The sequence below is a fragment of the Sceloporus undulatus genome, chromosome 5 (assembly GCF_019175285.1).
Source record: "Sceloporus undulatus isolate JIND9_A2432 ecotype Alabama chromosome 5, SceUnd_v1.1, whole genome shotgun sequence".
NCBI classification, from domain to species: domain Eukaryota; kingdom Metazoa; phylum Chordata; class Lepidosauria; order Squamata; family Phrynosomatidae; genus Sceloporus; species Sceloporus undulatus.
In genome coordinates, this window is record NC_056526.1 from 190812279 (window position 1) to 190838952 (window position 26674).

At 43.9% G+C, this 26674-nt stretch overlaps 2 protein-coding genes across 2 annotated transcripts; both read right to left on the reverse strand.

Annotated features, from left to right (window-relative positions):
- Positions 1-1476: 1476 nt before the first annotated feature.
- Positions 1477-17131, reverse strand: LOC121931435 (C-type lectin domain family 4 member K-like). The gene is made up of 8 exons (XM_042469182.1): positions 17072-17131; positions 15266-15449; positions 14032-14148; positions 12742-12840; positions 10658-10744; positions 6696-6847; positions 3642-3752; positions 1477-1813 (listed from the first exon to the last, which is right to left on the reverse strand). Exons 2-7 carry the CDS (start codon positions 15396-15398, stop codon positions 3687-3689), a joined length of 654 nt encoding a protein of 217 aa, XP_042325116.1. The 5' UTR covers positions 15399-15449; positions 17072-17131; the 3' UTR covers positions 1477-1813; positions 3642-3686.
- A 2247-nt stretch (positions 17132-19378) lies between these two features.
- On the reverse strand, positions 19379-26457 carry LOC121931744 (rheacalcin-2-like). Its single transcript, XM_042469726.1, has 3 exons — positions 26215-26457; positions 24384-24487; positions 19379-19538 (listed from the first exon to the last, which is right to left on the reverse strand). The coding sequence occupies exons 1-3, from the start codon at positions 26455-26457 to the stop codon at positions 19379-19381; spliced, it is 507 nt and encodes a 168-aa protein (XP_042325660.1).
- Positions 26458-26674: the final 217 nt, after the last annotated feature.

A 26674-nucleotide genomic window follows, 5' to 3' on the forward strand; every position in this document is an offset into this window, starting at 1 on the left:
CTGTGGCCAGCCCTCCCTTCCCCCTCCAGGCACAACAGAACAAAGCAACAGTCTTTTCCAATTCGTCTGCTTCTCCTCCTGGTCCTCTTTCCTCTGTTTTCTCTCTCTGCTTCAACAGGAAACTCTCTTATCTTTGCAATTTCTTCTTCTTCCCTTCCAAACTCTTCCACTCTTCCCCTGCCCACTGCTGCGCTGCTCCACAAATGTCCTCCAAAGTCTTTTTTATCACAGCTGGGCGCTTCCTTCCTGTTCTGTATTCAAATCCCTTCAATGTGTTCAATGGTCTTCTTAGACTGGTGTTCTCCTGTCTGTCTTAATCCGACAAGGGATTATTGGGGAGAATCTGTTTCGTAAAGCAGTAGAATATGTCCTCTTTATTTCTCCCTCCCCTAAAAGTCCGGCGCCCGTCTCCCTGCTTTTCTCCCTTATCCTGGGGTCTGAGAAGCCCAGTCTAAGCAAAGAAAAGGCAGGTCTGAGACCCCAAGAGCCCACCTGAGTCCCCCTTAACCAGGGGATCGCTTTGACCCCAAAATAGTTACTGCAAGCGGCACAGCTTTCCTCCTCCTGCTACTGAGAATCGCTGTTAGCGCTCCGCCATCTTTACCGGAAGTGGCATTCCAAATGTGTGAGTTCTGACTTAAACCCAGAGCTGAAGAACCAAAGAAAAACCAAAGCACTGATGTGACGAAGGTCTTTGGCAACCGAGACGAGGAAAGTCTGAGGAACTTGGAAGCTGAAGCGGGGAGCCGTCCAGGTGTGACGAACCATGACCGGGAAGGTGCTTCTCTCCTGAGTTGCCATGAAGAGGAACTGACAGGACAATGGAGTGCTCTGAACAGAACGAGAGACTTGGAACAGCCTCTCTTACCTCCCAAAAGAGAAAATGGAGTCACGGGCTGCAATATTGCAAGACTTCAGCAGCCAAAAGCCAGAGAGAAGGAAAAGTATAAAGACCCTGGACTTTCATCTCCATTTTGTTGGCACCATCCGTGGCAACCTTCGAGAACAACTGATCAATGTTCGGTGGAAGGAAAGTGTGTGTGAGTATTGTATGAATGTGTGAGTGAAAGAGCTCTGGATAATCAATGTTTGTGTTACTTTTGTGATTCAATAAATGTTACATGCATGGTGTTTAAAGCCAAATTTGGTGTCTCAATGTCTTTGTCAGCCCTGCTCTGAATAAGTCCAAGGAGGGAGAGGTTTTCATTACATGCTCCCAGGATAAACTTGGGCATAACACTTTCACATTGTTTTTCTCGGCATCTACATATTCACATTAATGGGTTGTTGTTTTTACTGTGTTCATAACTGTGGAATAGGTCATGATGCCATAATAACTGACAACAAAATAGCTCTTCTTTATACTTTTTACAATCACTATTTTTTTTAATGAGAAGGAGAATTTTTGAGATAAGATACATTGATAGATACTCTCTTAGTGGTCTATGGCATAAATCTTTCATGCTTTATCCTTTGTCCACTTACATCACTCAGGTCTCTTTCAGGCCTCAAAGAAGCAGGAGGTGCAAGGCTTTGAAGTCACAGAGAGGAGTTCTTCCGTGCCGTGTTTCCAAAAAGTGGCAAACTAAGAGGCTTTTGCTCTGAAATTGAGCTTTTTAAAAATTGCATAGAGATCAGGAAATCCAGATTTTAAGAAATCATCCTCGGATCCGGATCCATCCTACATGCCGCACGTCTTCTCTTAAGACAGCTAATGTTGTGCCAGCACTTCCCTTTCTTACATTTCTTTATAATTGCAACGCAGTCTTCGTCTATAGCATAATTAACAGCCGGCATGTTTTCTGCCCAGTAACTGAAAAGAAGAAACAATACAAATTCAATCTGACCTTTGTTCTGGACCATGGGGTGCAAAGAACCAAAAGGACAGGGCTTAGTTTGGAAATCATAGCTAGTGTAGAATAAGTTGGCATGACTTCCCACGTTTCTATATGTAACCTTTTTACAGAGGGAACGGCAGTGATGCTCTGATGAGGAAAATATTGGATCAATGAAAATGTTTGCTATTTGGGATGTATTCTGTGCACAAAATCCCACTTTTCAGCAGAGAAAACTGCATTTTGTTTGCAGAGAGCACGTTTCCTGGGCAGAAAAGATGGTTTTTGCACAGAAAAGAACATTCCTACTCAGATTAATATCGTTTTCTGTGTAGGGGCGGTGGTAGATGTTTTTACAATGAATCAGGGGCTTGACAGACTGGAGCAGTGAGATGCCGCCCCTTTCCTAAGCGGATTGGGGCTGTGGCAACCACACACTGTGGCCCCGATCCGATGGCGGCACAGCTATATGGTGCTCCTTTGGCGCGGCATCATATGGGCGCAGCACCAGAGGAGCACCCAGGCTGGCCTTTCAGGCAGGTCTGTACAGTCCTGAACTCCGAATACCTAGAGGAAATGGTTTGTGAAAAGAATAAAATATATCAGAGAGCTCGTCTTATCAACATTATTCAACCTGACACTGAGGTCTTTAGTGAAGGCAGTCCTGATGCATCCCCATGAGCTACAAGTCCATTTAGAGATAATAGAGCAGTTACCACATTATCTCTGGAAATCCATGTCAATTGGGGTTTTTTGCTTCCCGGGTTCCAGCCCAGGATCTTTTCTTCTTCTGCCTCTGCAGTTGGAGCACAAAACTGAATTATGATTATATGGACTGGTTTTCCCTAATGTTTTAGGGACTCGACAGACCTGCAGCCTCCCCTTTTAGTGCTGGATCGGGGCTGCAGCAACTACATGCTACAAACCCGATCTTGCCTTTCCACGGCTCAAAAAGGAGTTGCAAAAGGCAGCTCCTTTTTGAGCCCCAGAAAGGACACCATAGCCACCAGCATGCAGCTTTTCTGCACTCCTTTGGCATTGAGTCATGTAGATGCAGTGCCAGAGGAGGACCGTGATGCTACACACCATGTGGTGCATTGCGTGGCGTTACGCCAGCCTGGACACAGAGTCAGGGCAAATGTCATGTGGATGCCATGCACCAACACCACCCCCAGACTGGCCTTAATGGCCGGTCTGAACATCCATTTATTGCTAGGATCTGGTCAGACTTTGCATTGTGTCATTACCAAAGAGGTAATTTAAGGGACAGTCTGAAGTTATGCAGGACTAACTGTGGGTGAATCCACTGTAGAAATAATGCAGTTTGACACCAGTTTAAGTGCTGTAGCTGCTTCCTATGGAATTCTGGGATGTGCAGTTTTACAAGGTCTTTAGCCTTCTCTGCAAACTATCAATCCCAAGATCCTGTCAGATGGAGCCATGGTTGTTAAAGTGGTGTCAGACTGCACTATTTCTACAGTATGAATGCACCCAGAGACGTTTTCAGGTAGCTGTCTCCTTCCAGAGTGAAAATTCACCTGCAGCTCTTGGGATGGATGAATCTAGAGGCTGTGGCATGAAGTTGGGGTGTTACAATCCTGGTCTTCAAGGCAGTTGGACCTTTTCTCTCCATTAGCATCATAGACTACCTCTGAGCAGGGGCACTCCTTTCTTTTGAGGGGAAAGTAAATCCTGTGCTAGAGTCTACATTTAGTGTGCATGCAAGGAATATGGACTTTCCTTAGAGACTTCCTGAGAAGCCTTTCTGCAATGAAAGCTGTTGAGAAATTTTGGCCACAGATTTACCTGTCGGTAAGTGTTACATTCTCAGATATCCATATCCACTTGTTTTTAATCTTCTGGAGTCCAATCCAAATCCCATTTTCTGAACGGAGAGATAGTGCCTCTAAAAAAAAGCTGTGAAAGAAACAAAGAAACAGGAACCTCATCCCAGAGCCTTTCTGGACTACCATTGTCACATGTGTTGCTTCATTCGCCACATTGAGAGAGATCACACAAAATGGAGGACTGAGGCCTTGATTCAGGAAGAGAGAAACAGTTGATTCCCCTTGAGCTAAGGAAAAGCAAAAGGTATATAAAACAGCTACAATCCTTTTAGTGTGGAATATCTGCATTCAGTTCAAAGTTGCAGACATGGAGTTGCACTTGTGCATCATTACACATAGGTTGTGCAAGAGAACTGCATACAGCTATAGACAGATTCTAGCTACATTGCATGTGGTTGTGCACTGTGGGTGGTTGCACATTTTTCATTGTCCCTACAGATGTGCATGCACATTTGGTTGTGCAGTGTTGCAAGGCTCTAATGTACAAGGCAGCACTGCATAATTACTGCACAACTCCTGGTTATAATCCAGTTAGGCTCCATCTTCTTCGTGCTAGATCTGAAGTCACTCTTTTTCTGAAGAGGTAGCCTCTCTGGATAAAGAAAGGAAAACTAACATAGAGGAAACAGATTGCAGCCACAATCCTACATTAGTGTGGTGGAGCATACCTCTGCCCCCTTCACCTTCTATCCCAATCCAAGCATCATTTTCCATGCTGGAACCACCAACATAGATACCTGGGGGTTTGTGCTACCCAGGGAGTATCTAGCAATAATTCTGCAACTGAGTGAAGAAAGTATACATCGTTCTCTTGGGTGTCCATATATTCATATGTTCTAGCCAGAGTACTATTGGGCAACAGATATATTCAGTTCATGGTAGCCGCCTCGATTGCATTTTGTAGAGAGGAGAGATATACATAAATATTATTATTATTATTATCATCATTATTATTATTATCATTATCATTTCATATAGGACTATATCCTCTTGACAGTCCTGACTAGAGTAGACCCATTAAATCAATGAGATTTACCTACATATCAAGTTACCATTAACCATTAACTACCATAATTCTACTCTCATTGGGACTAACCAACAGAATTGTTGCCATACAGTTGGACATTTTGGGATGGGACATAACTACTTGTCATTGCCTCCAACATACCCCTTTCTCGACTGGGATTGCAGAAACAACCACTGTCCTCTCTCCATATCGGCTGATTGACTATTCGGTTGCACAATGCCAGAATACAGCAGAAGAGTGGTGTAGCACAAGCAACATGAAACGATGTGGATGTAGGTTTGCACTATGCACAAACCATGTAGGATCTCAGTCATAGTTATAACAACCCTATTTAATAAGAATAGTTGTACCATGCCTTCCAAATTTCCCAGTTGAAAATCAGGACATGTGTGGCCAAGCAACATTAGAGTGTGGTCTAAAGTTAAGAGAGTTCGCTTTTGCCTGGACTACTGGGAAGGTCAAATTTCATCCTCTCCTCTCCTCTGCCCCTTCTGAGTTATTGGAGTTCAAACTACTTTTGCATTTTGAACTCAGTTTGCAGCAAGCAACTGGCATGAGCTGAGCACAAAGTAGGTTCTCTAAGACCCTCAAAAAGGAAAACTGTTCCTGAAAATTTCATCCAACAAGATATGGATCATTAGTCCCTTTTAACAACAACAGCAAGATTTAAAGGTACAGATCATGGAAATCTAGTTAGAATCTTGTAAATTAGGTCTAAGCTGCACTGCAGAATTAATGCAGTTTGATACCACTTTAACTGCCATGGCTCCATCCTATGGAATTCTTGGATTCATAGTTTGGTGAGATGTTAGCCTTCTCTGTCAGAGAACTTTGGTGACACAACGAACTACAAATCCCAGGATTCCATCAGATGGAGCCATGGCAGTTAAAGTGGTGCCACACTATATTAGTTCTGCAGTGCAGATCAGATTAGACCCATTCAACCAATTGAGCCAACACAGAGGTAAATCCAGTTGATTCAGTGATTCTACTCTATTTAGGACTAACAATAGGATTTAGGCCCCTATTTCTCTGGATTTGGGGCAGTTGCCATTCTGCTGTAAGAGGCTCCTGTTCTCAGATACCCACATCCACGCTTATAATGCTAGGATACAATAGTTTAAATAAAATAAAACATAACATCCTGAGAGTTTCATCCAACTAAGAAAATAATTATTTGTCGAGACAATGATTGTCAATGTGAAACACATAGACTAAATTTGCACTGAGTTGAATTAGGTAGGCTACAAATTAGTCTAGTATGAATTGGGTGACTTTTTCAATGGCCAAAGTGGGCACTGACTGAGTCTTGTGGTCGGTGTGTGTGTGTGTGTGTGTGTGCGTGCGTGCGTGCGTGCACATGCCTTCAAGTCACTTGTGGTCTTATAGCAACCTCACAAATTTCTTTGAAGCAATACTCTGTCTTCCTCCTCAGTAGCTCAACAGCAATAGAGCTATAGAGACCTCTCTGATATACTCACTATACACACACCAACTGCCCTGACTCTCTCTTCTCTCACAGCAGTCATGAGCCACATATGTTGACAGTTAGTTGGGACTTCTATACACTTGTCTGATGCAACTTCAGGGCAAGGTTGCTCATACACTACATCATTGTATGTACATTACCTCATTATGCTTAGACATATACACAGGTGTAGCCAATACGCATGTAAGTGTCTGGCCTCTTCCAGGACATTCATCTCCAAATGTCCTGGCCTTGTCATGCCAACCACACACCCTTCATGACAGTGCAGATCAGCGGATCTAATTTCACCTTATATCATGGTGACAAGTATCTGGTATCTGTCAGTGGTTTCCCATCCAAGTGCTAAATACCCTGAACTAGGCACCAGATGCTTCCTGACGGATTTTGGAAGCCAAGCAGGATCAACTCTGGTTAGAAATTGGTCAATGCATGCCTCTATTAACATCAGTCATCATGACGGCTTTGGTTACTTCTTATCATTTCATTGCACTGCTTACCTCCGTATTGTCACTAGGGACTGTAGCCAGAATTGTCTTTAGTCTTTTACATTCATCCTGAGCCTCCTTGAAAATCCTTTCTTTCGAGTCAAGGTAATAGAGGCTGCCATTAAATGCCTTCCAACCTTCATTGATTTTTTTAACAATATCATCTTTGAGACAAACAGGGAAAGAAAGAAAGAAAGTGTAAGTGGTTTTATTAGGGCCGGTTTGTAGGCTCCACCCCCCCTCTCTCAGTTCCTTTTAATATATGGCCCAGTAATCTCAATCAGGTACTTAGTTAGTATACTTAACTAAGTAACTTCTCCTGGTCCAACACCTTCCCCCTCGAACGTGACGAAAACGTCATTCAGCTAAGCTGCGATCACTGGCACGATGAACCTCTGGCTGTATCTCCACTGCATAAATAATCCAGTTTGATACCCCTTTAACTGCCATGGCTCAATGCTATGGAATTCTGGGATCTGTAGTTGTGTGAGACATTTAATTGTCTCTCCTGAGAGCTATGGTGCCAAAATAAATTACAGAGCCCAGGATTCCGTAGCATTAAGCCATGGCACTTAAAGTGCTGTCAAACTGGATTATTTCTTCAGTATGTAAGCAGGTAGAGGTTGTAGCTGAGTTACCATCATTGCAATAGTGTCAGTCGTGCCTGTATTCACAGTGAATATAGACCAGTTACAGATGAGTTAACCTAGGTATGTTTTCTGTATTCACAATCACTACTAAGTCATGATTGTGACACTATTGCCATGATGGTAACACCGCCCCAGCCCACTTTACTAGATGCCAGCTGCATGAGGAAAAGGAGGGTGTTTATCACACAGGGGCTGTTCTCACTTGTGATTTTAAACCAATTTAAATACAGCGGTTCATTTTAAAGCGATTCAAAATACAGCGAGTGTTATCCCGCTTTTCAATTCACTTTATTTGTATCGTTCCCATTTACTTAACGTTTTATTTTAATTCGCTGTAATTGACCCTGTTTCGTCCCCGTTCAAGGATGAATCGGTGTATATTTTAACCGGTTTTGTTACTTTTTCGTTCACATTCACTTGTTTCAGCTGTCAATCAAAGCGACGTCATCATGACGTCACATTAATTCGGAGTAACATACACCGATGTAGCCTGTACCTGCGTTCCCACTACCTGGCCGTTTATAATTCGTTATAAATTTCGCGGTTGTTTTTTTTTAAAAGAGCCAATCAGGAGGCGCTTATTCGTCCTCTTCTGTGTCTCCCCATATTAACTGCCATAACTCAGTGCTAGGGAATCCTGGGAATGGTAGTTTATTATGGCACCAGCATTCTCTGGCAGAGGAGGATAAATGTCTCACAAACACAACAAACACAAACATCCCATAGTTCCTCTGGAAAGAGCCTCGGTAGCCCCAAATTCACTTTGGCTGCCCCATGGGGAGAGAATCTTTGGGGAAGATTGCTCCCAGGGCTGTCTGGAGAGCCTTGAAGTGGGGATATGTCCTGCAAAACCCATCCCATAGTTCCTCCAAAGCCCATCTGCTGCTCAGGCAGAGGTGAAAAAGAAAAAAGAATAGTTAAAAATGGTGTTCAATGGCTCTCCTCCCACATCGGTCTATGAAAGAGGAGCAGAGGGGAGGTTGCAATCCACCGGAGGAAAGGCTATTATGCAAATGGAAGAAAATGGCGCTGGCGATGCACAAAGAGACCAAAGAGGGTGACACCCCCAGGCCAGCCCATCGCGCTCCGCTCCTCCCATCTAGTTGACCCGATTCAAAGGCCAACACATTCCTATTTAAATACTCCGAATCCTATCCTGAATCAAGGAAAATTGTAGGTTCGACCCTTCTATTTTTTTAACCCGGATTATACGCCATTAACACGGATTAAATAAAAATCCGGTTTATGATTCGGATTTTAGTGGGAACGATTGCGGGTTACTCTGGAACTGTTCTAGAGTTAATTTGGTTTCTAATAGGAACGCTATACCTTGGATTCGATTTGTAACACGGAGTATAAGCCAGTGAGAACAACCCCACAGAGGTTTTTGCAGCTTTTTGCAGCTCAGATCTGACGTGAGTGCGGGTCCAACGATGCAAATTCACATTATAACATGAATGTGTTATCAGACGCAATTCCTTTCTATGGGGGCTCCTTCCATGGAGCTTCTGCGGTGACTCCAAAGTGCTTCCTCATTTTGATGAATTTGGAAAAAGTGAATTCACAGAAATTGCTTCCAAACTCATTTTGATTTCATTCCGAATTGGTTTGGTGTGGAATGCAACTTTGCTTCTGCTCTGGGACACTATCGCAAATCCCCCGGGTTGCAAATTTCCCATGATGCAGCACTGCAATTTCCCCCATTTCCTTTCAATGGCCCTTTCACTTTCAGGGCAACTTTCAGGGCAACTCATTTTTATATGTGTGTATGTGCGTGAATGTGAATATACAGATATGTCTGTCTGTCTGTCTGTCTGTCTATCTATGTGTGTGTTGAAATTGCTGAAATGGAAGGGAAAATTAAAAAGAGGGATGAAGAAGACACAGAAATATTCACGAGGCAAATATTCATGCAATTACGCAAAACAGGGAACAAGAACTTGCGCCCCTTTTCACCCCAGAAACGTACAAGGTCAGGATGCGTTCAGCCCCCCACTGAGCATGCGCAAGGGTGCCGATTCGAATTGTTGAATCCCACCGGTGTGGTAATACAATGTGCACTCACTCCGCTTTGCTTGAATCTGCATCACATGACTTGCCTTGGATTCAGATACCCCTCAATTCGGAAGGGCAACGGAAGGGCAACCAGGTGTGATCAAACATTCCCGTTATAACGTGAATTCGCATAGCTGAACCAAGAGTCACCCCGGATCTGAGCTGCAAAAACCTCCGTGGGATAAACACCAAGGTCCACTTTGCCAGGAGTGAACAGGAGAGGTTGCTGAGATAATTATACATAACTAAGTAGCTGGTAGAGAATAATAGTCAATGCTTTTTGGTACTTTATCCAGGCGTAGATTCACCAGGTGACTGACACAGGATCCACCAGTCTCTACTGATGTATGCATTTTTTTTGTATTTAAGTTCAAGTGGTCTGATCAGACAGGAGAAAGATCCATCCCAGTTATACTGAAGGTGAAAAATCTTCCTTTTCTAAACCACTGCTTCTCACCTCTTCCAGTTTGCTCTAGAGAAAGGCAGAGGACCAACACTGGCCCAGTAGAGATGGCTGGCTCCATGTCGCCCATCTTTCACCCTCGTCGGTGCTGCAGCAGCCACACCGCGTGGCACCGACTCACTGCCAAAAAGAAGCCACTCTAAGCTTTTTGGTGGCGCTGTAAAGGGGAAAGGGCGCTGCCATGACGCCACTTCCTGGAAGTGACGTTCGGACGTTGCACAGCGAAGACGTCATCATGGTGGCCGCAGTGTGGACAGGAGGCTACCATGATGACGGAGTCCATACAGATTAGGGTTCCAGAGCATATGGTTGGTGCACACTATGGAACCCTAGAATCGGCACAGGCACGCCTCTCCTTGCCCATCTGTACTGGGCCGAAGTCTGAGCTACACTCTATTTTACTACGGATCCCTCTTCAGGCATATCACCTTCCTTAAGGGATATCAACTTCCTTAAGCCCCATTTCTCTGCTTCCCGATATTCCATATCTCTCTTTCTGTTAGGGTTGTATGGTTCTTGGAGCTGAATTGGTATTGTGTGTCTGTTTGCACTCCTGCATATTTCTAAACAAAACCTTCTTACTCAGTGAAACTGGACTCTCTCCACAGTTAGTGTTGGTATACATGGGTGAAAAGATCTCCTAAGTCACCCACCTCTTGCAGGCCTCCTTTGAGCTAAATAATTCCTCAACTTTTTTAGGGAGATGCTGACATAGTGCTGGGGACCCCTAAGTTCCCCTTTAGGGTAACCTAGTGACTTGTCATAGCAGTCATATTCTTCTCCATCCTTGTGTCAACATAACATACCAATCATATCTTGCAGTTCTTGAATGTTCTTCTTGGAATTCATTAAGACATCTCCCAGTTCTAAAGCTTCATTGAGTATCTCTTGATCTAAATGGTTTGCAAGAGTTCACATCAGGGGATTCTCCAATAACTACATGCACAAACAAGCATACAAACACACAAACATTTCCCCGCATCTTATTACATATATCCCAAACAGCCTTGCCCTTCCCACTTCAGAGATACGACTGTGTTAATAACATCATACGCTTTATCCCTCTAGTGGAGGGACCTTTCCTGAATTCAGGGTATAATGTGGCTGAACAGGGAGGAAAGCAGCATAGTGTGAAAATCCTACAGTCTATTAGGAGAGTTGCAGAATCACAGAGTTGGAAGGGACACCAAGATCCATCCAGTCCAGCCCCTTCAGTCATGCAGGAAGGCACAGTAAAAGCCCTCCTGACAGATGGCCATTCAGCACCTGTCTAAAAACTCAAAAGAAGGAGACTCAACCATCCTCATCGTCAGGGTATTCCACTGTGGAATAGCTCTTACTGTCAGGAAGTTCTTCCTAATGTTTTGATGGAATCTCTTTTCTTGTTGTTTGACTCTATTGCTCCATAATTAAAAAAGGATGTTGAGAAGCTGGAGTGTATCCAGAAGAGAGTGACCAAAATGGTGAAGGGTCTGGAAACCATGCCCTGTGAGGAGAGACTTGGGGAGCGGGGCAAGCGTAGCCTGGAGAAGAGATGGTTAAGGCCTGTTTAAGTATTTGAAGGGATGTCACACTGAGGATGGAGCAAGCTTTCTTTCTGCTCCTCCAGAGAACAGGACCCAGAATAATGGATGCAAGCTACAAGAATACAGATTCCATCGAAACATTAGGAGGAACTTCCTGACAGTGAGAGCTGTTCAACCATGGAAGACACTGGTGGAGTCTCCTTCTTTGGAGGGTGGCCATCTGTCAGGGATGCTTTGAATATGAGTTCCTGCATGGCAGAGCATTGGACTGGTTGGCCTTTGTGGTCTCTTCCAACTCTATGATTCCATGAACTCTAAATATATGAACCCCCTATTATATATTCAATACATTCACTTCATCTTTAATATACTAAATATCTTAAATGCACCATTAAACACCCAAAGAAGATGAAATAAGAAGCTATCTATGGACTGTCTATTCTACACACCAGATGACGCAATACATTTCTCGTGTCATCTTTGAGATGTACAATTTAATAATGTTATAGGTCTCATGGACTCTTTCCCAATCCATTTCTTCAGACGCTTGCAAGGTTATCACCAGCATTAGGAATCATGCATCTCTCCAACCATTGCTAGATGTCAAGTCCCAGCAGCCTGCCAGCTTTAACAGTCAGTGGTGATGAATGCTGGGAGTTCAGTTCAACATCGGGGTCAAGTGATTCCCACCTCAGATCTAAATCCAATTATTAGTCTCTACTAGAGTACACCCACTGAATTGTGCAGATTCAGCCCAAGTCGACCAGTCCATCTAGGGTGCGTTTTATGGACCAGTCTCCTTTGGACATGATCCAGCTTGTCAATATCTTTCACTGCCCAGAATTGGTCACAGGGCTCCAGGTACAATATATCCAAAGCAGAACAGAGTGAAATTATTATCCACCCACCATTAGTAAATGACTGTTTTTAAGGTATAAAAGGAGAGGATGAAGAGTAATAGGATCCAGCAACACTTTAAGACTACTGAGTTTATTTTAGAATGAGCTTTTGTGGGTTTCAATCTATTTTTCCAGGTGCATTGACGGATATCATCAGTGTCTGCATGTTGTGCATTTCAGTTCCCTCCGATCTCTGTGTCTAAAAAACCCACCATCCATATATGACCTAGAGATGTGAGGAGAGAATATCTTGCTATTGCTGAGATGTCCAATCATTTCTGTAAGGCAACTGAGGCAAATGTGTAAAACAGCAAATGGATCCAGGCCAGTATGTGTTTAAATTGTTCCACTGCAGCCCCTCCACCCAACTGGCCACCAAGCTGGCATAACTGGAAATTAATTATCCTGGGGTAAATATTCTGAAAAGCAATGGAGGAGAAGACCCCGTCACAGATTATTGCTTACCATTCAATGTGCTCAAAGACCCGTTGCGGCCAACCATAAATTTCCGAATCCTTGCCATTGCCGTATTTTTATCATTTATTTCTTTTCTCCGAACGTAATCTAATAGGAAGGAAGGTAGAAAACATGGTGGTCAGGGACACTGCCACTTCTGCCAAAGGGACACTATGGCCCTGTCCTACTCTTCCAGCCTGGTTTCCCTGCTCTTGACCAAGGGAAACAATAACTTCAAGACACAGTGCCTTGGAGCATGTGCAGAGGCTCTTCATATAGCTTCTTGGAAACATCCCAGCCAGCAGGAAGAAGAGGCCTGGATCCTACTGACAGTCCCAACTAAAGTAGACTCACTGAATCAACTGTTGAGTAATGAGACACGGCGAACAAACATCCCAGTGTTTGAATAGGTTTACTCCAATTGGGACCACCAGGAGATTAAGATGAGAGCTTCTCCCTCTTTCAGTCCATCTGTCCCTCTTTCACTCCCTTTGCAGTGTGGCTCAGTGGGCAATGAAATGCTGGCTTGCTCACTGCAAGAGAGCATCTCCATACTCAGATTTTGTGCACATATCCTTGACTTTCTAGTTATTGAAATTACACACACACACACACACACACTCCTTTTTTTCTGTTAAAGTTGGCTCCCAGATTTGAAAATCAACTTGAGAGTTGAAGGCAGAGCCTTGATTGGAGACTTGAATACTGTTCCTGCTGGATGGCATAGCATCCTATATAATGGCATCCTATACTAATACCATTCAGTATTTACTATGTCAAAAGCTGGATGTACAACAGTGTAAACTTTGAATTTCACATTTACAGTCATGGCATCATTGCATCCACTGAAAGGACCCCAGAAAACTTACTGGGACCTGGGGCAACTCTCTGTTGCAAAGCAACACTCCATCACTTCCGAAATCCCTAAACTGGTGGGACTGCCTGGCTTCTAAGGTAAATTTGGTTTGGGTGGCATTGGGGACATGATGATGGAGCTCCATCACTGCAGCTTTGGCTACATCCACACTGCAGAAATAATCCAGTCTGATGCCACTTCAACTGCCATGATTCAATGCTATGGAATTTTGGGAACTGTAGTCTTGCAACACATTTAGCCTTCTTTGTCAGAGTGCTCTGGTATACAACAAGACTACAATTCCTAGGATTCCATAGCATTGAGACATAGCAGTTAAAGTGGTGTCAAACTGGATTATTTCTGCAGTGTGGATGCAACCTGAGTCTCCCAATACAAGACCTTGGCCAAGGCCAACCAGGGAAATCCTGAAAGCTGAAACTTACACAGTGCAAACAATCCAATGGAGCAGATAAACATGGCGACCGACAACACTCCTACACCAAATTTCCACCAGTCAAAATCTTCGTCCTCTTCCTCATCAGGCAATGTTCTAGGAAGGACTAAAAGAAAGAAATTATCCACTCTTAGCAAGTATCCCAATATGACATCCCTTCAAATATTTAAACAGGGCTTTCATATCACTTCTTAATCTTCTCTTCTCCAGGCTGAACATCCCCAGTTCCCTAAGTCTTTTCTCATAGGGCATGCTTTCTAGACCTTCACCATTTTAGTCGCTCTCCTTTGGACACATGGCTCCAGTTTCTCAACATCCTTTTTGAATTGTGGTGCTCAGAACTGGAAACAAGATTCCAGGTGGGGCCTGACCAAAGCAGAATAGAGTGGCACTGTTACTTCCCTTGGTCTAGATATTGATGCAGCCTAGAATTGCATTGGCCTTTTTAGCTGCTGCATCACACTGTTGTTTCATGTTCAACTTGTGGTCTACTAGGACTCCTAGATCCCTTTCACATATATTTTTATCAAGCCAGGTGTCCCTCATCCTATATCTATGCATTTTATTTTTTCTGTCTAAATGCAGTGCCTTACATTTCTCCTTGCTGAAATCCATTTTGTTAGTTTTGGCCCAGCTTTCTAAGGTCATTTTGAATGTTGATTGTCTTCCCTGGGCCATTATTAAAGTCACTTGTAATAATAATTGGGCTTCACTGAATGGCTGGTAAAGGGATGAATGGGGCTGGGTTGTTTTTTGTTTTGCTTTGTTTTGTTTTTCCTTTTTGGTTTCTGGAGGTTTGTGAAGACCTCCGCTGTGATGGTTAGGACAACTAAGCAAAGCAGACCTGGAAAAAGAGGAAAAACAACCAAAGAAGAATCAATGGTTTTGAGAACAGTGAAATAATTGAGCCCATCATATGCTTATGTTTGATGTATGTGTACTTAGATTTAAGTTCCAAGACGTCCTGCTAGCCATTTCTCCCTGATCTCAGAATAAAGCTTGCTGATCATCTATAGAAGCCTGAATTACTGAGCCTGGGGGGAAAGTTCAACTAGTTTCTGATGTAGGTTCACCTTGGGATGTTCATATGATAGAAACGACTTGAAGGCACAAAATAACAACAACAGCTAAGTACCCTCTCCTGGAAGGGACCTCCAATAGGACTGAGGCCAGCACATTCTTGTATTCTTGTAAATAGATAATAAGAGCCAAAAGCATCTTACCTTTTCCTGGTGCTTCTGACGGACGTCTTGCTTGTGACGGACGTTTTGCTTGTGACGGACGTTTTGCTTGTGACGGACGTCTTGCTACTGATTCGCGTTTTGCTACTGACACACGTTTCGCTGCATCCTCCATTTTATTTCCTCATTCTCAATGCGATCTTAAAACTGGAGCTTCTCTGTGGGGCTATACAGAATCATAGAATCATAGAACTGGAAGAGACCTCAAAGGATACCAAGTCCAACCCCATTCTGCCATGCAAGGACCCAGAATCAAAGCACCCCTGAGAGATGGCCATCTAGCCTCTGTTTAAATGCCTCCCAAGGAGGAGAATAAATTGGAATATAAGGAAATACATTTTTCAAATGACATCTCAGGACACATATGTTATCAAAGGGCTCTTCATAGACAAGAACATTGGAAACCAAATAGAAAAAAAATTAAATATCTCCCACACTGTGTTCCAACTTGATTTTTTTAAGATACAGAGGCTCTGAAGAGATTACTAATACCCCAGTGCAGTAGAGTGGAGGGGACCATTTCTCAGAGCCTTCTCCCCAGATAAGAAAGGGTTGAATGCGGAAGGAGATACAGGTCCAAAAGGCACTGCAGAAACAGTCCAGTTTGAGACTGCTTTAGCTGCTAGGGAATACCAGGAACTGTAAACATTTAGCCTTCTCTGTCAGAGAGCTCTGGGGCCACCATAAACTACAATTCCCAGGACTTCCTATCACTGAGCCAGGGCAGTCAAAGCGGTCCCAAACTGGATTATTTCTGCAGTGCGTTTTGGATCACACTCACATTTTAATGAAAGTTTACATCACAAGTGATGCGATAGCAACTGTACAATGGGATGGGCAGCTGGGAGAGAAGTGCGAACCTTCCAGATGTTTCTGGGAGAGGTTTTTTAATATGCCTGGATGCAACACAAGGCTTGTGTTTGTCTGTCTGTCTGTTGGCTTTCGTCTTTTGCTCTAGTGGGCAGACCATGAAGAGGCTGGTGCAGCTGGACCATGGAGTCCAGGCTCCCAGCAAAGATATCAAGAACCCCATCTGATCTGTGAGTAAGGTCAGCGGCATCAGGATTTTAAAATTTATTTTCCTGGTTTGGCTGAAGTGGTTGTACTCTGTAACTTGTATTTTCTGTCCTTCATGTAATGATATCCTTTTGCTCTAGAACTCTTAGGGGAAAAAATCCTTTAAAGTACTCTGCCTCTGCGCTCCTTTTTGTGTATCTTAACTTGGCCAGATCTTCATTGGGTTGGACAATACCAATATCCCAGCAATGTCCCAATGTGTTGTTAAAGAGTAACAAGGTAATCATTTCATCTTGGCAACAAGTTTTGTGAAGCAGGAAGACACAGTCAAAGCAGGCCTAACAGATGGTCATCCACACTCTGTTTAAAAACCTCCAAGGAAGGAGACTCAACCACCCTTCAAGGAAGTATATTCCTCTGTCTAACAGTCCTTACTCTCAGGAAGTTCCTCCTAATACTTAGGTGGAATCTCTTTTCCTGCAGCTTGCATCCATTGTTCCTGGTCCTATTCTCTAGATCAGCAGAAAACAAGTTAGCACCATCTTCAAGATGACATCCTATCAAATATTTAAACATGGCAATCGTGTGAACCCTTAACCTTCTCTTTTCCTGGCTAAACATACCCAGTTTCCTTGGAGGCCTTGCGTGCAAAACTCCAAGCTCCCATCCCTGCAAGTCTCATGTTCTTGGCAACTTTCCCACCTGACTTTCTAGAGTGTAGGTTAATGTGAATGAGACCCCCACCCAGCACTGTTCCCACCGTCTGGGTACCGTTTTCCTGTTGCGATTCCTTCCTAATGTTGCCCCTTCTTTCAATGGCTTCCACCATCATTCTCTTTCATGCAGGACATTCCAGAACTCTTCCCAGTCGCCTTCTGTTGTGCCGTGACTGGAACTTGCAAGTGACCAATCAGCATTCCATGTGGAACAGAAGCCAGAGAAAGTAGGTGTGCTTCTTCTTCATTGGCTCAGGGGCCGCCATCCTCTCTTTCCAAAGACCTCAGCCATGGGAATTTCTTGCAACACAGCTGATTTCTGGGCAGTGCTAAGGATGGACTTAGAGCCATCATGGGTTTCTCTACTCCCAAGGAGCCAGTGTGATGCAGTGGCTTGATCTTTGGTCTATGACTCTGAAGACCAAGGTTTAAATCCTGCCATGGAAACCCACTGGATGACCTTGGGCAAGTCACACTTTCTCGACTTCAGAGGAAGGCAAAGGCAACCCTCCCCCCTCCAAACAAATCTTGCCAATAAAACCCTGTTATAGGTTTGCCAGACTTGAAGGCACAGAACGACAACAGCAATAGTTCTGAGGGTGCATCTGCATTTCTCTTTTGTTCTAGCATGCTTCTCTCTAACGTAACTCTCTAATACATGGCAAAAGAATTGGACCTGCCAAAACCTCCTCTATTTCCAACCCAGGACTGAAATAATTTTGAGACAAGGGCTTACTTGGGACCACCGTTTCCATTTTAAGCTTGGCTCCTGTATGTTCAGTTTGAGGAAGGGTTCAGAAATGAAGAATTCAAATGGGGAGGGTTTTATCCAGACCGAAAGTTTGAATGTTGAATTGTAAGCTTGAGCACAAGGCACCGTTGGTTGAGCAATGCTGCTTCCAGAACTTCTAAAAGCTGCACCGCTGCAGATTAATGTTTCTCTTATTGAACTGAAATATACTGCAATATGCTGGAATATACTAGAACATAAGGGCCATCTGATCCAACCTTGTTCTGCCATGGAGGAAGACACTACTCCCTGTGACAGTATCCAGCCTCTGTTCCAAAACTTCCAAAGGAAACTACACTATACTTTGAGGCAGCATATTTCATAGCAGCACATTTATGTGAAGTCGAAGGCTTTCACAGCTGGCATCCATGGTTTTTTGTGGGTTTTCCGGGCTATGAGGCCATGTTCTAGAAGTATTCAACAGTTTGTGTATATATTCCAGTTCTCCCCGAATTTTGAACAATGGAGCCATGGTAGTTAAAGTAGGGTCAAACTGCATTATTTCCGCAGGGTAGATGCACCCAGAGATGGGGGGGAAAGAGGGATTAAATTCAGTATCAGCAACTTAGTTAAGTGTTATTGACTATAAACCATCAATTCTGCATCCATGGATTCATAAATATTTGAAAATATTCACACAAAGAAAGCTTGATTTTGCCATTTCAGGGGATGCCATTTTACTACACCATTGCACAGAATAGGACTTGAGCATCCACGGCTCTTGGTATCCAGGGACATCCTGGAACCAAACCCTAGTGCAGGGGCTCCCAGACTTTGGTCTTCCAGCTGTTTTGGACTTCAGTTCTCAGGAGCCTCAGCCGTCTTTACCAAAAGTCGGGTAACCCTTTGGGAGTTAAAGTCCAAAACACTTGGAAGAGCAGGGTTCGGGAATCACTGTCCCAGTTTGGATACCAAGGGCCCACAGTAAGTAACTTCCCCCAGCCTGACCTACGCCCAAATCTGACAAAAACATCATTCAACCATGCTCTGATCACTGGCAGAATGGACCTCCTTCTGCTCATGATGTCGATGCCCGGTAAAGATGGGAAGTGGCGGAGTTAAGATTATTGCTAAAATGGCCTCCAAGTCATGAGGGGCCATTTTGCTAGATTTTGGGAAGCGTGGACATTTTAAAATGGCCCAAGATATACTGTTTTTAAGAACAGAAAGGAAACATGGGCCAATTTTCTGAAGTGTTGACCCATTTTATCCCAGCAACTGTCTTTCATTCAGCCCTAGTAGGTGAGCCATAAATTAATCTATTGCAAGAGAAAGTGGTTTGAGACAGATCTGTTCCATGCTTTATTTTTTTGCAGATTTCTAAGTCTTTGAGGTTGCAAAATAGGATATGTTTTTCTCAGCCTTAAGAAAGCACAGTTGGAAGGGTTTTCTGAAAGCTGAGGTCAGAGAGTGGAGCGCTCTAACCTTCGTCCATTAGCCAGGCAGGAGAATATAACGTCCATATTAAAATGAGAGCTTGAGCCGTTGTCCTAATTATTGTTGGGAGATCATAGAATCCATGGAATTCTTCCATTCATAGGGGTTTATTTTTTACTATTATTATTTATGAGTTCATGAGTACCACCTTTTATCGGGCCTCTTCTTGCAAATAAACCTCTTTTCTTCTCCGCACTGAAGGTTGCCCCAACATTTTGTTGGCACTCGGCATTGATTTTGTAAAAAGCCACAGCGGTTATCAGCTGAATCTAATGGCATATTGGCAGCCCAGTGCCTGAAAACAAGAAGCAGAGGCAGTCAGTCAAATACTGAGATCCCTCAAAAGTAACCATTCCAGACTGAATATCTATTTCCTTCCTCACTTGTATTTCGTCCACCCCCTTGCATATAGAAATATCAGACACAGTCCTTCATCAAACATTTAGGCATGATATCTATGGTTTAACTCCACATATAGTCCCTGCTTTTGTTCCTCCTAGCATCATGTGCTGGTAGAGGGACTAGTTGTGTGATCCTGCAGCACAAACACATACCAATCAGTAAGTCAGACCTCTATTCTTCTGGACAGCTGACTGGCTGTTAAGGTGAGTTTCATGGTCATTTGAGGTTGTGGCAATAGTGTCACGCGTGCAAATGAGAATACAGAGCAATTACGATGTCCTAAGTCTAAGGATTCCTTGCAGTCTATGGACCGTACCACACAGGGCACAGAAGTAGGGTCAGTTCGCATTGGTCGATGCGTATTTGCGTTATATTGCATTGGTGTTCCACACCTGTGAGCTCAGAATACGTATTGACCAATGCGATATAACATGAATATGCTTTGGCCAATGCGTATTCATGGCTGGGTTCCGAACTGAAGGCAGCCGGCTCCTCTGTTTTGCAAGTGTGCAAAATTAGTGGATCAGCGGGATCCGTATTGATGGCCAGTGCGAAACCTTTGCTACTTTGGCTGGTGTGTACATCCAATCCACTGGTTCTCCTGAAGACCACCGGATTACAAATTTCCCATGATGCTGTGCTGGAATTTCCCCCTTCTCCTTCCGTTGGCCCTTTCCCCTTTCAGGACAACTGCCAGGGCTGGGGAGCCATTTTTCCACTAACCAAGATAAAGCAGAAACTTTTTGGGGGGGGGGGGGGGGGGGAATAAGCATTCAGCGTTTTTATTACATTAGTATTGTCACGTTAGAACTCCGGCGCATGTATACATGTATCTATGTATCTGTCTATACATGTAAACATATGCATGCACAGGCACAAACACATATCCATATAGGCCCCTTTGCATATTCAAATGTGCACACGTGTACATACATGTATGTGTATACAAATATCTGCATATATATATATATATATATATATGCATATATATGTAGATAGATAGATAGATAGATAGATAGATAGATATGAATATATAAATACATATATAGATAGATGTGTCAAGCATTAAGTCTTGGTCTGTACCAATGATTTTTTTTTTATATACATGGAAAGACGCAAGCAGACGGAGGCATATACTGCTAACTCTCCTCGTTAGTATACATGTCAACATGTGTGTGTGTGTACATATATGTATACACTTAGGTCTATTGCTATGCACGTGTGTGTGTGTGTATTCGTAATATGCTGAAATTTCCTGACATGTCTCTTTCCATCTACACATGTGCAAATGTGTATGTGTGTGTGTGTGTTTGTGTGTGGGGGCTCATGTATGTTTGTGTTTGGATATATATACAGCACACCCGCATCATACGCGGGCGTGCCTTACGCAGCTTGAGCATACGCGCTCAAGCCATGGGGCGTGCGCGGGGCAGAAGGGGTGGCACGTCCCATTCAATTGAATGGGCGCACGCGCCCGTTGTTCCCTGTGCGCCGCCGCGCCACCATGCACGAGCCCTGTTGTTATCAATGGGGCTTGAGCATAGGCGGAATTCGCCTTACGCGGCGGGATCCGGAATGGATCCCTGCGTAAGGCAAGGGCCGACTGTGTATATATATAGATATATATACACACACACACAAAGATGTGTGTGTAAGCATATACGTGCAGCATTACACTTTCGGCTGCTCCACAGTTTCTGTGTGCGTGTGTGTGTGTATGTATATGTGTGTATATATGTATATGTATGTATGTGTGTGTATATATATATATATACACACACACACACACACACACACACACACACAGAGCTGTGTGTGTACACATATAAATACGGCTTCACACTTTTGGCAGTACCACTATGTGTATATGTGTGTATATCTATGTGTGTGTGTGTGTGTGTGCTTGCGTGTGTGTGTGTATATATATATATACACACACACACACACACATATATATATACAAACACTCAAGTAGACAGATGTGTGTGTACACATAAAATACGGCATCACACTTTTGGCTGTGGTTTTTGACAGTGTGTTTTTGAATATATATGTGTATGTTTGTGTGTGTGTATATATGTGTGTGTGTGTGTGTGTGTGTGTGTATAAACACTCATACAGACAAATGTGTGTGTACACATAAAAAAAGGCATCTCACTTTTGGCTGTACCACTATGTGTATATATATATATAAGTATGTATGTATATATATAAGTATGTATGTATGTATTTATGTGTGTGTGTATATATATACACACACACACACACACATATAAGATGGTGCATACCCCTTTCGTAAGTGGCTAAAGGCAGCAATTCTCGCGATATTACGCGCTAAACAGTGACCTCATTCTTCACCCCAGAAGTTAAAAATGTTGCGCCCCGTTCAGAGCCCCACAGAGCATGCGCAAGGCTGCCAATGCGCATCAGCCAATACACATTGTATTGGGCTGGTGTGGTAATCCAATCTGCACTTGCCTCGCTTTGCCTGAATGCGCATTGGCCAATTCGCAAAACCTTGATTCGGAAGGCCGCCCAGATGTGAAACAACAATGCGATATGATGCGAATGCGAATCGGCAAAGCGTATTCAGAGAGTGCGGGTATGAATGAACGATGCGATATAATGTGAATACGCATCGATCAATGCGAACTGACCCTACTTCTGTGCTCAAAAAAATCCCTGTGTGGTAAGGTCCTATGACTGCCAAATAACAATTAGGACAATGGCATCTACACTGTAGAAATAATGCAGTCTGATGCCATTTTAACTGCCATGGCTCCATCTTACAAGAGTCCTGGAATATGTAGTTTGACAAGGCACCAGCATGCTTTGGCAGCGAAGGATACAGACCTTGCAAAACTACAAATCCATGGATCCCATAGGATGGCGCTACAGCACTTAAATAGTGTCGATCCTGGATCATTTCTACAGTGTAGATGCACTCTACGTTCATTTTAGGACATCCTGACTAACAGAATGCCAGTCACCTTGCTACCAACAGTTCAGATCAGACCTTAGACTGCTGCCACGCTGCTAAATTAATGCACTTTGACACCACTTTCACTGTCACGAATCCATCCTATTGAATCTTGGGATTTGTAATTTATTGTGGCACCAGAGTTCTCTGACAGAGACACTAAATTGCTCACAAAACTACAAAACCCAGAATTCTGTAACACTGAGCCATGGCATTAAAGTCATGTCAAACCAGGATATATCAATCAAGGTCGGAATCTGCATAATCCCTTCATTGATAAGAGTGATGGCGGTTGAGAGACCTTGTGTTTACATATGAACACAAGTCCAAGAGTACTTCCCTGCTGGAAGTGCACACTTTGGGCACTAGAAGCGATATTCCATTGTCTAGAGACTTTTGCACTGATTATCCAGCCATTCACAAGTTCCCTTATCATTCATTTTAATACTGAATTCTGCCCCAGGACAAATTTTGCCCTATAAATATGCCTGCTCAGGCTCCACCAGTTTGGTCTTGCTCTGTCCATATTTCACCTGATTCCTCAGCTTGCTGGGAGTCATTGGTCCCCAGGCAGCTTGCTGAGCCATTTCACCTCTCAGTGTCCCACCAAATGGAGCTCTCACCTCTGGAATTGTATAGTATTACTCTCTGCCCTCTCCCTCACACTCGCTATTTACTACCACTTTTCATTTTGTTAATTCTTGACTGTGTGCAAGCGCAAGTGTCTTTGTACAAAGGGTGATTCCCTGGATTCATCAATAAAGCTATATATTTGGAACTTGCACTCTGGAATTTGGTTTCTCAGAACTGGCATGCACAGGCTTGATCCCTGCTTTGAGTTACCCGAGCCCTCTTGGCTGCTTTCATTTGAGCTCCTTAAATTCCTCTATTTGAATATCAATTGTGGGTCCCCTTCCAGGACCCTTTCAATTTGGGTAACAAGGCACTACAACAAGTGACCTCCTGCGAGGACAACCTATGCTGCAAGAAGACCCTGTATCCCCAAGGAATCCCTATGGACAAGCAGTAGAGTCACTGAGGGGGTGCAGGGGAGTGTGGACCACACTGACATCCCAGAAGTGGGTGATATCCAGTTGTCCCCCCACAGGCACTCTTTGGGCCCACTCGGGCACTCCTTGAGCCACGCAGGCACTGCTCCAGCCTGCACAGGTGTTCTTTCAACCTGTGCAGGTCCTGTTTTGGCCACATGGGCCCTCATCTGACTCATGTGGGTGCTACTGTGTCACTATGGCCTGTGCGGGTGCCGCTCTGGCCCATGCAGATGCCATGGGTGCTGTTTTGGGCTGCACGAACACCCCCCACCCCAGAATCTGGCAGTCACAGCAACAGAAGTCCCATCCCCCAGAAGTCCCGCTCCCCATACTAGGTGTCACTCGGTGCAGGGACGCTACTGCTGACAAAGAGTCCTCCACTTGTAGCCAAGCACATTGCTTGGTGGCTCAGAGCCAGGGCTATGCTTTGCTTTGTTGTTTTTCTTAATGACTGGGACAGAATAAGGGGTGAAGTTGTTTCTAGAAGGGAAGACACCTTTCAATGTGGCTGGGGAGAGAAAATGTTGCTCTGTGAACATTCTGTCCAAATAAGCTCTGATGAACATCAAAGCAGTTTCAACGTCCCGCTGAAGGAAGGTTCTAATGGGGGGCAGAGGAAGGGTTGAATCCATGCCAGTAATGAAGGCATACAAAGGACCTCTGGGATACAATATACAGAGATTTTAAAAAGGCAGACTCAACTCACTTTATTTCATACTCACGGCTATCAGCCCATTTCCAGCCATTCCTCCAGTAGAGTCCTATCCAGAAGTCTTGTTTTGCAGCTTTGACTTCGCTTTCTAAGAATATCTGCGAAAACCACAGAAAGGCTTTTTTCTTGTGAAAGCTAAGTTCTCTTCTCAAAGCACTTTCAGACAATGCAAACCACCCAAGGATGAGGCAACACCTTCTAGATGCTCAAGAGCACTAAAAAGAAAATGGGCAGAAAACCCATTTCTACTGTGAGCCATTGCTCTCAATGCATATGCATTACCCTCAGTGTCAGAGATACCAGCTATTTCAGAGCACCAATGGAAGAGTACTACTCATGTCCCTAGGGCCTTGTTTGCATGGGCCAAAAGGCCTGTTTATGCCCTGTTTTAGCATCGTCCCATTCAGACGATGCATGTCCCAAACACTAATTCTGATGCAAGCAATCTAGACATCATCCAGCACGATCCATAGCAGAACCAGGGCAAAACTTTAAAACACATTTTAAAAAACTCACTTACTTGCTTCTCTAGATCATCCATTTCTGAAACATGGAGGCTGCTTGCATAGGTATCCCGCTGAGACGTCCAGCATGTCCACCATTATGGTTCACTCATCCGGAGGTCAAAAGTGAGTGACCCATGGTAACAGATGTGCCAGGCAACTCAGTGGGATGCCCATGTCGACAGCTGCTGTGGTGCGGGCATGGAAGGCCAGGGAATGGGGGCAGGTTGAGGCCAATGCAAGGCTAGGCTGCCTCCAGAGCATCCTGGCCAGTGCAGACAAGGCCTAGGTCACATTCAGGACCAGAGTATCAGTGGTTCATTTGGTGCAATTGCTCCAAGTCTCTCACTGACTAGAGACTTTTCATCAGTCCTGGAAAACCAAGAGTGGTGGTGGAGAGATGTCAGAAGAGACTGCTTTTCTGTTGTCTTTGACTTCGGTATTTTTATCCTTTTGGGTTGCAACTTCTATGATGCTAAAAACTGCAGAATGCTATTATCATGCAGTTTTTAAGGGCAGACATTACATAATGTATGGGACATACCATTCCACTGAATTCTTACAGCTTCGGAATGAGGTGTGAAGTTCTCCCCTATTTGGATATTAATTGTGTTAACTGTCTCGAGCACTATTTAAAAAGCCCACAACAGAATCACAGTTGGCTCAAAAAGCTGATAAATAAATGTCTACATCATTGAGAAGAGTCGTGCAGAATAAGACAAAAGGTCCATCTACTCCAGCATAGAGTTGGAAGAGACCCCAAGAGCCATCCAGTCCAACCCCATTCTGCCATGCAGGAACTCTCAGTCAAAGCATTCCCAACAGATGGCCATCCAGCCTCTGTTTAAAGACCTCCAAGGAAGGAAACTCCACCGTTCTCCCAAGGAGTATATTCCACTGTCAAACAGCCCTTACTGTCAGGAGGTTCCTCCTAATGTTGAGCTGGAATCTTTTTTCCTGGAGCTTGCATCCATTGCTCCATTGTGTCCTATTCTCTGGAGCATTAGAAAACAAACTTGTTCCTTCCTCAGTATGATATCCCTTCAAATACTGAAACAGGGCTATCATATCACCTCTTAACCTTCTCTTCTCCAGGCTAAATGTACCCAGCTTCCTAAGTCGTTCCTCATAGGGCTTCATGGTTTCCAGATCCTTCACCATTTGGGTCGGCCACCTCTGGACATGCTCCAGCTTCCCAACATCCTTTCTGAATTGTGGTGCCCAGAACTGGACACTGTATTACATGTGAGGCCTGACCAAAGCAGAACAGAGTGGCACTATTACTTCCTTCAGTCTAATGGGGATTCCCATATTCTGCTCACCTGTTCAGCTTCATTTTCAACAGAAGTTAATACGGATTGTAGATCCTCACAAAACTCTCTGGCCGCTGACCACCACAATTTCCGCTCATTGAATAAGTAGATGGCCTCATTGAAAAGCACCCAGCCTTGCTGAGTCCTTGTAGTAATGTCAGCTATGAGCCAGGCCAGGATCGTAAGAGAGAAAGAGAGAGAGAATAAGGGGCCAGTTTCAACAGAAGCCAAACTGAAGGACTGTGAAGCCATTAAAAAAAAAGGGGGGGGGATTAAAGTCGGTTATACTATATACTGCTATTTCACCTTGCACCACAATTTACTGGAAAACGGCTACATCTCTAAAATGTTTATCTGTTGTTGCTTTTGTTTTTGTTTTTATTGTTGTTGTTGTTAATTATCATAGAATCATAGAAGCATAGAGTCGTAGAGTGGGAAGAGACCACAAGGGCCATCCAGTCCATCCAGT

Excerpts from the sequence above, each read along its gene's own strand:
- LOC121931744 (XM_042469726.1), bottom strand. The coding sequence starts at position 26,457 with ATGGCTTCACAGTCCTTCAGTTTGGCTTCTGTTGAAACTGGCCCCTTA. Across the intron at positions 24,488-26,214 it reads TTGAAAATGAAGCTGAACAG|ATATTCTTAGAAAGCGAAGT; the intron begins GTGAGCAGAATA and ends TGGTTTTCGCAG. Across the intron at positions 19,539-24,383 it reads AGCCGTGAGTATGAAATAAA|GCACTGGGCTGCCAATATGC; the intron begins GTGAGTTGAGTC and ends TCTTGTTTTCAG.
- LOC121931435 (XM_042469182.1), bottom strand. The coding sequence starts at position 15,398 with ATGGAGGATGCAGCGAAACGTGTGTCAGTAGCAAAACGCGAATCAGTA. Across the intron at positions 12,841-14,031 it reads CATTGGATTGTTTGCACTGT|ATTACGTTCGGAGAAAAGAA; the intron begins GTAAGTTTCAGC and ends CCTTCCTATTAG. Across the intron at positions 3,753-6,695 it reads TCCCTAGTGACAATACGGAG|CTTTTTTTTAGAGGCACTAT; the intron begins GTAAGCAGTGCA and ends TTTCTTTCACAG.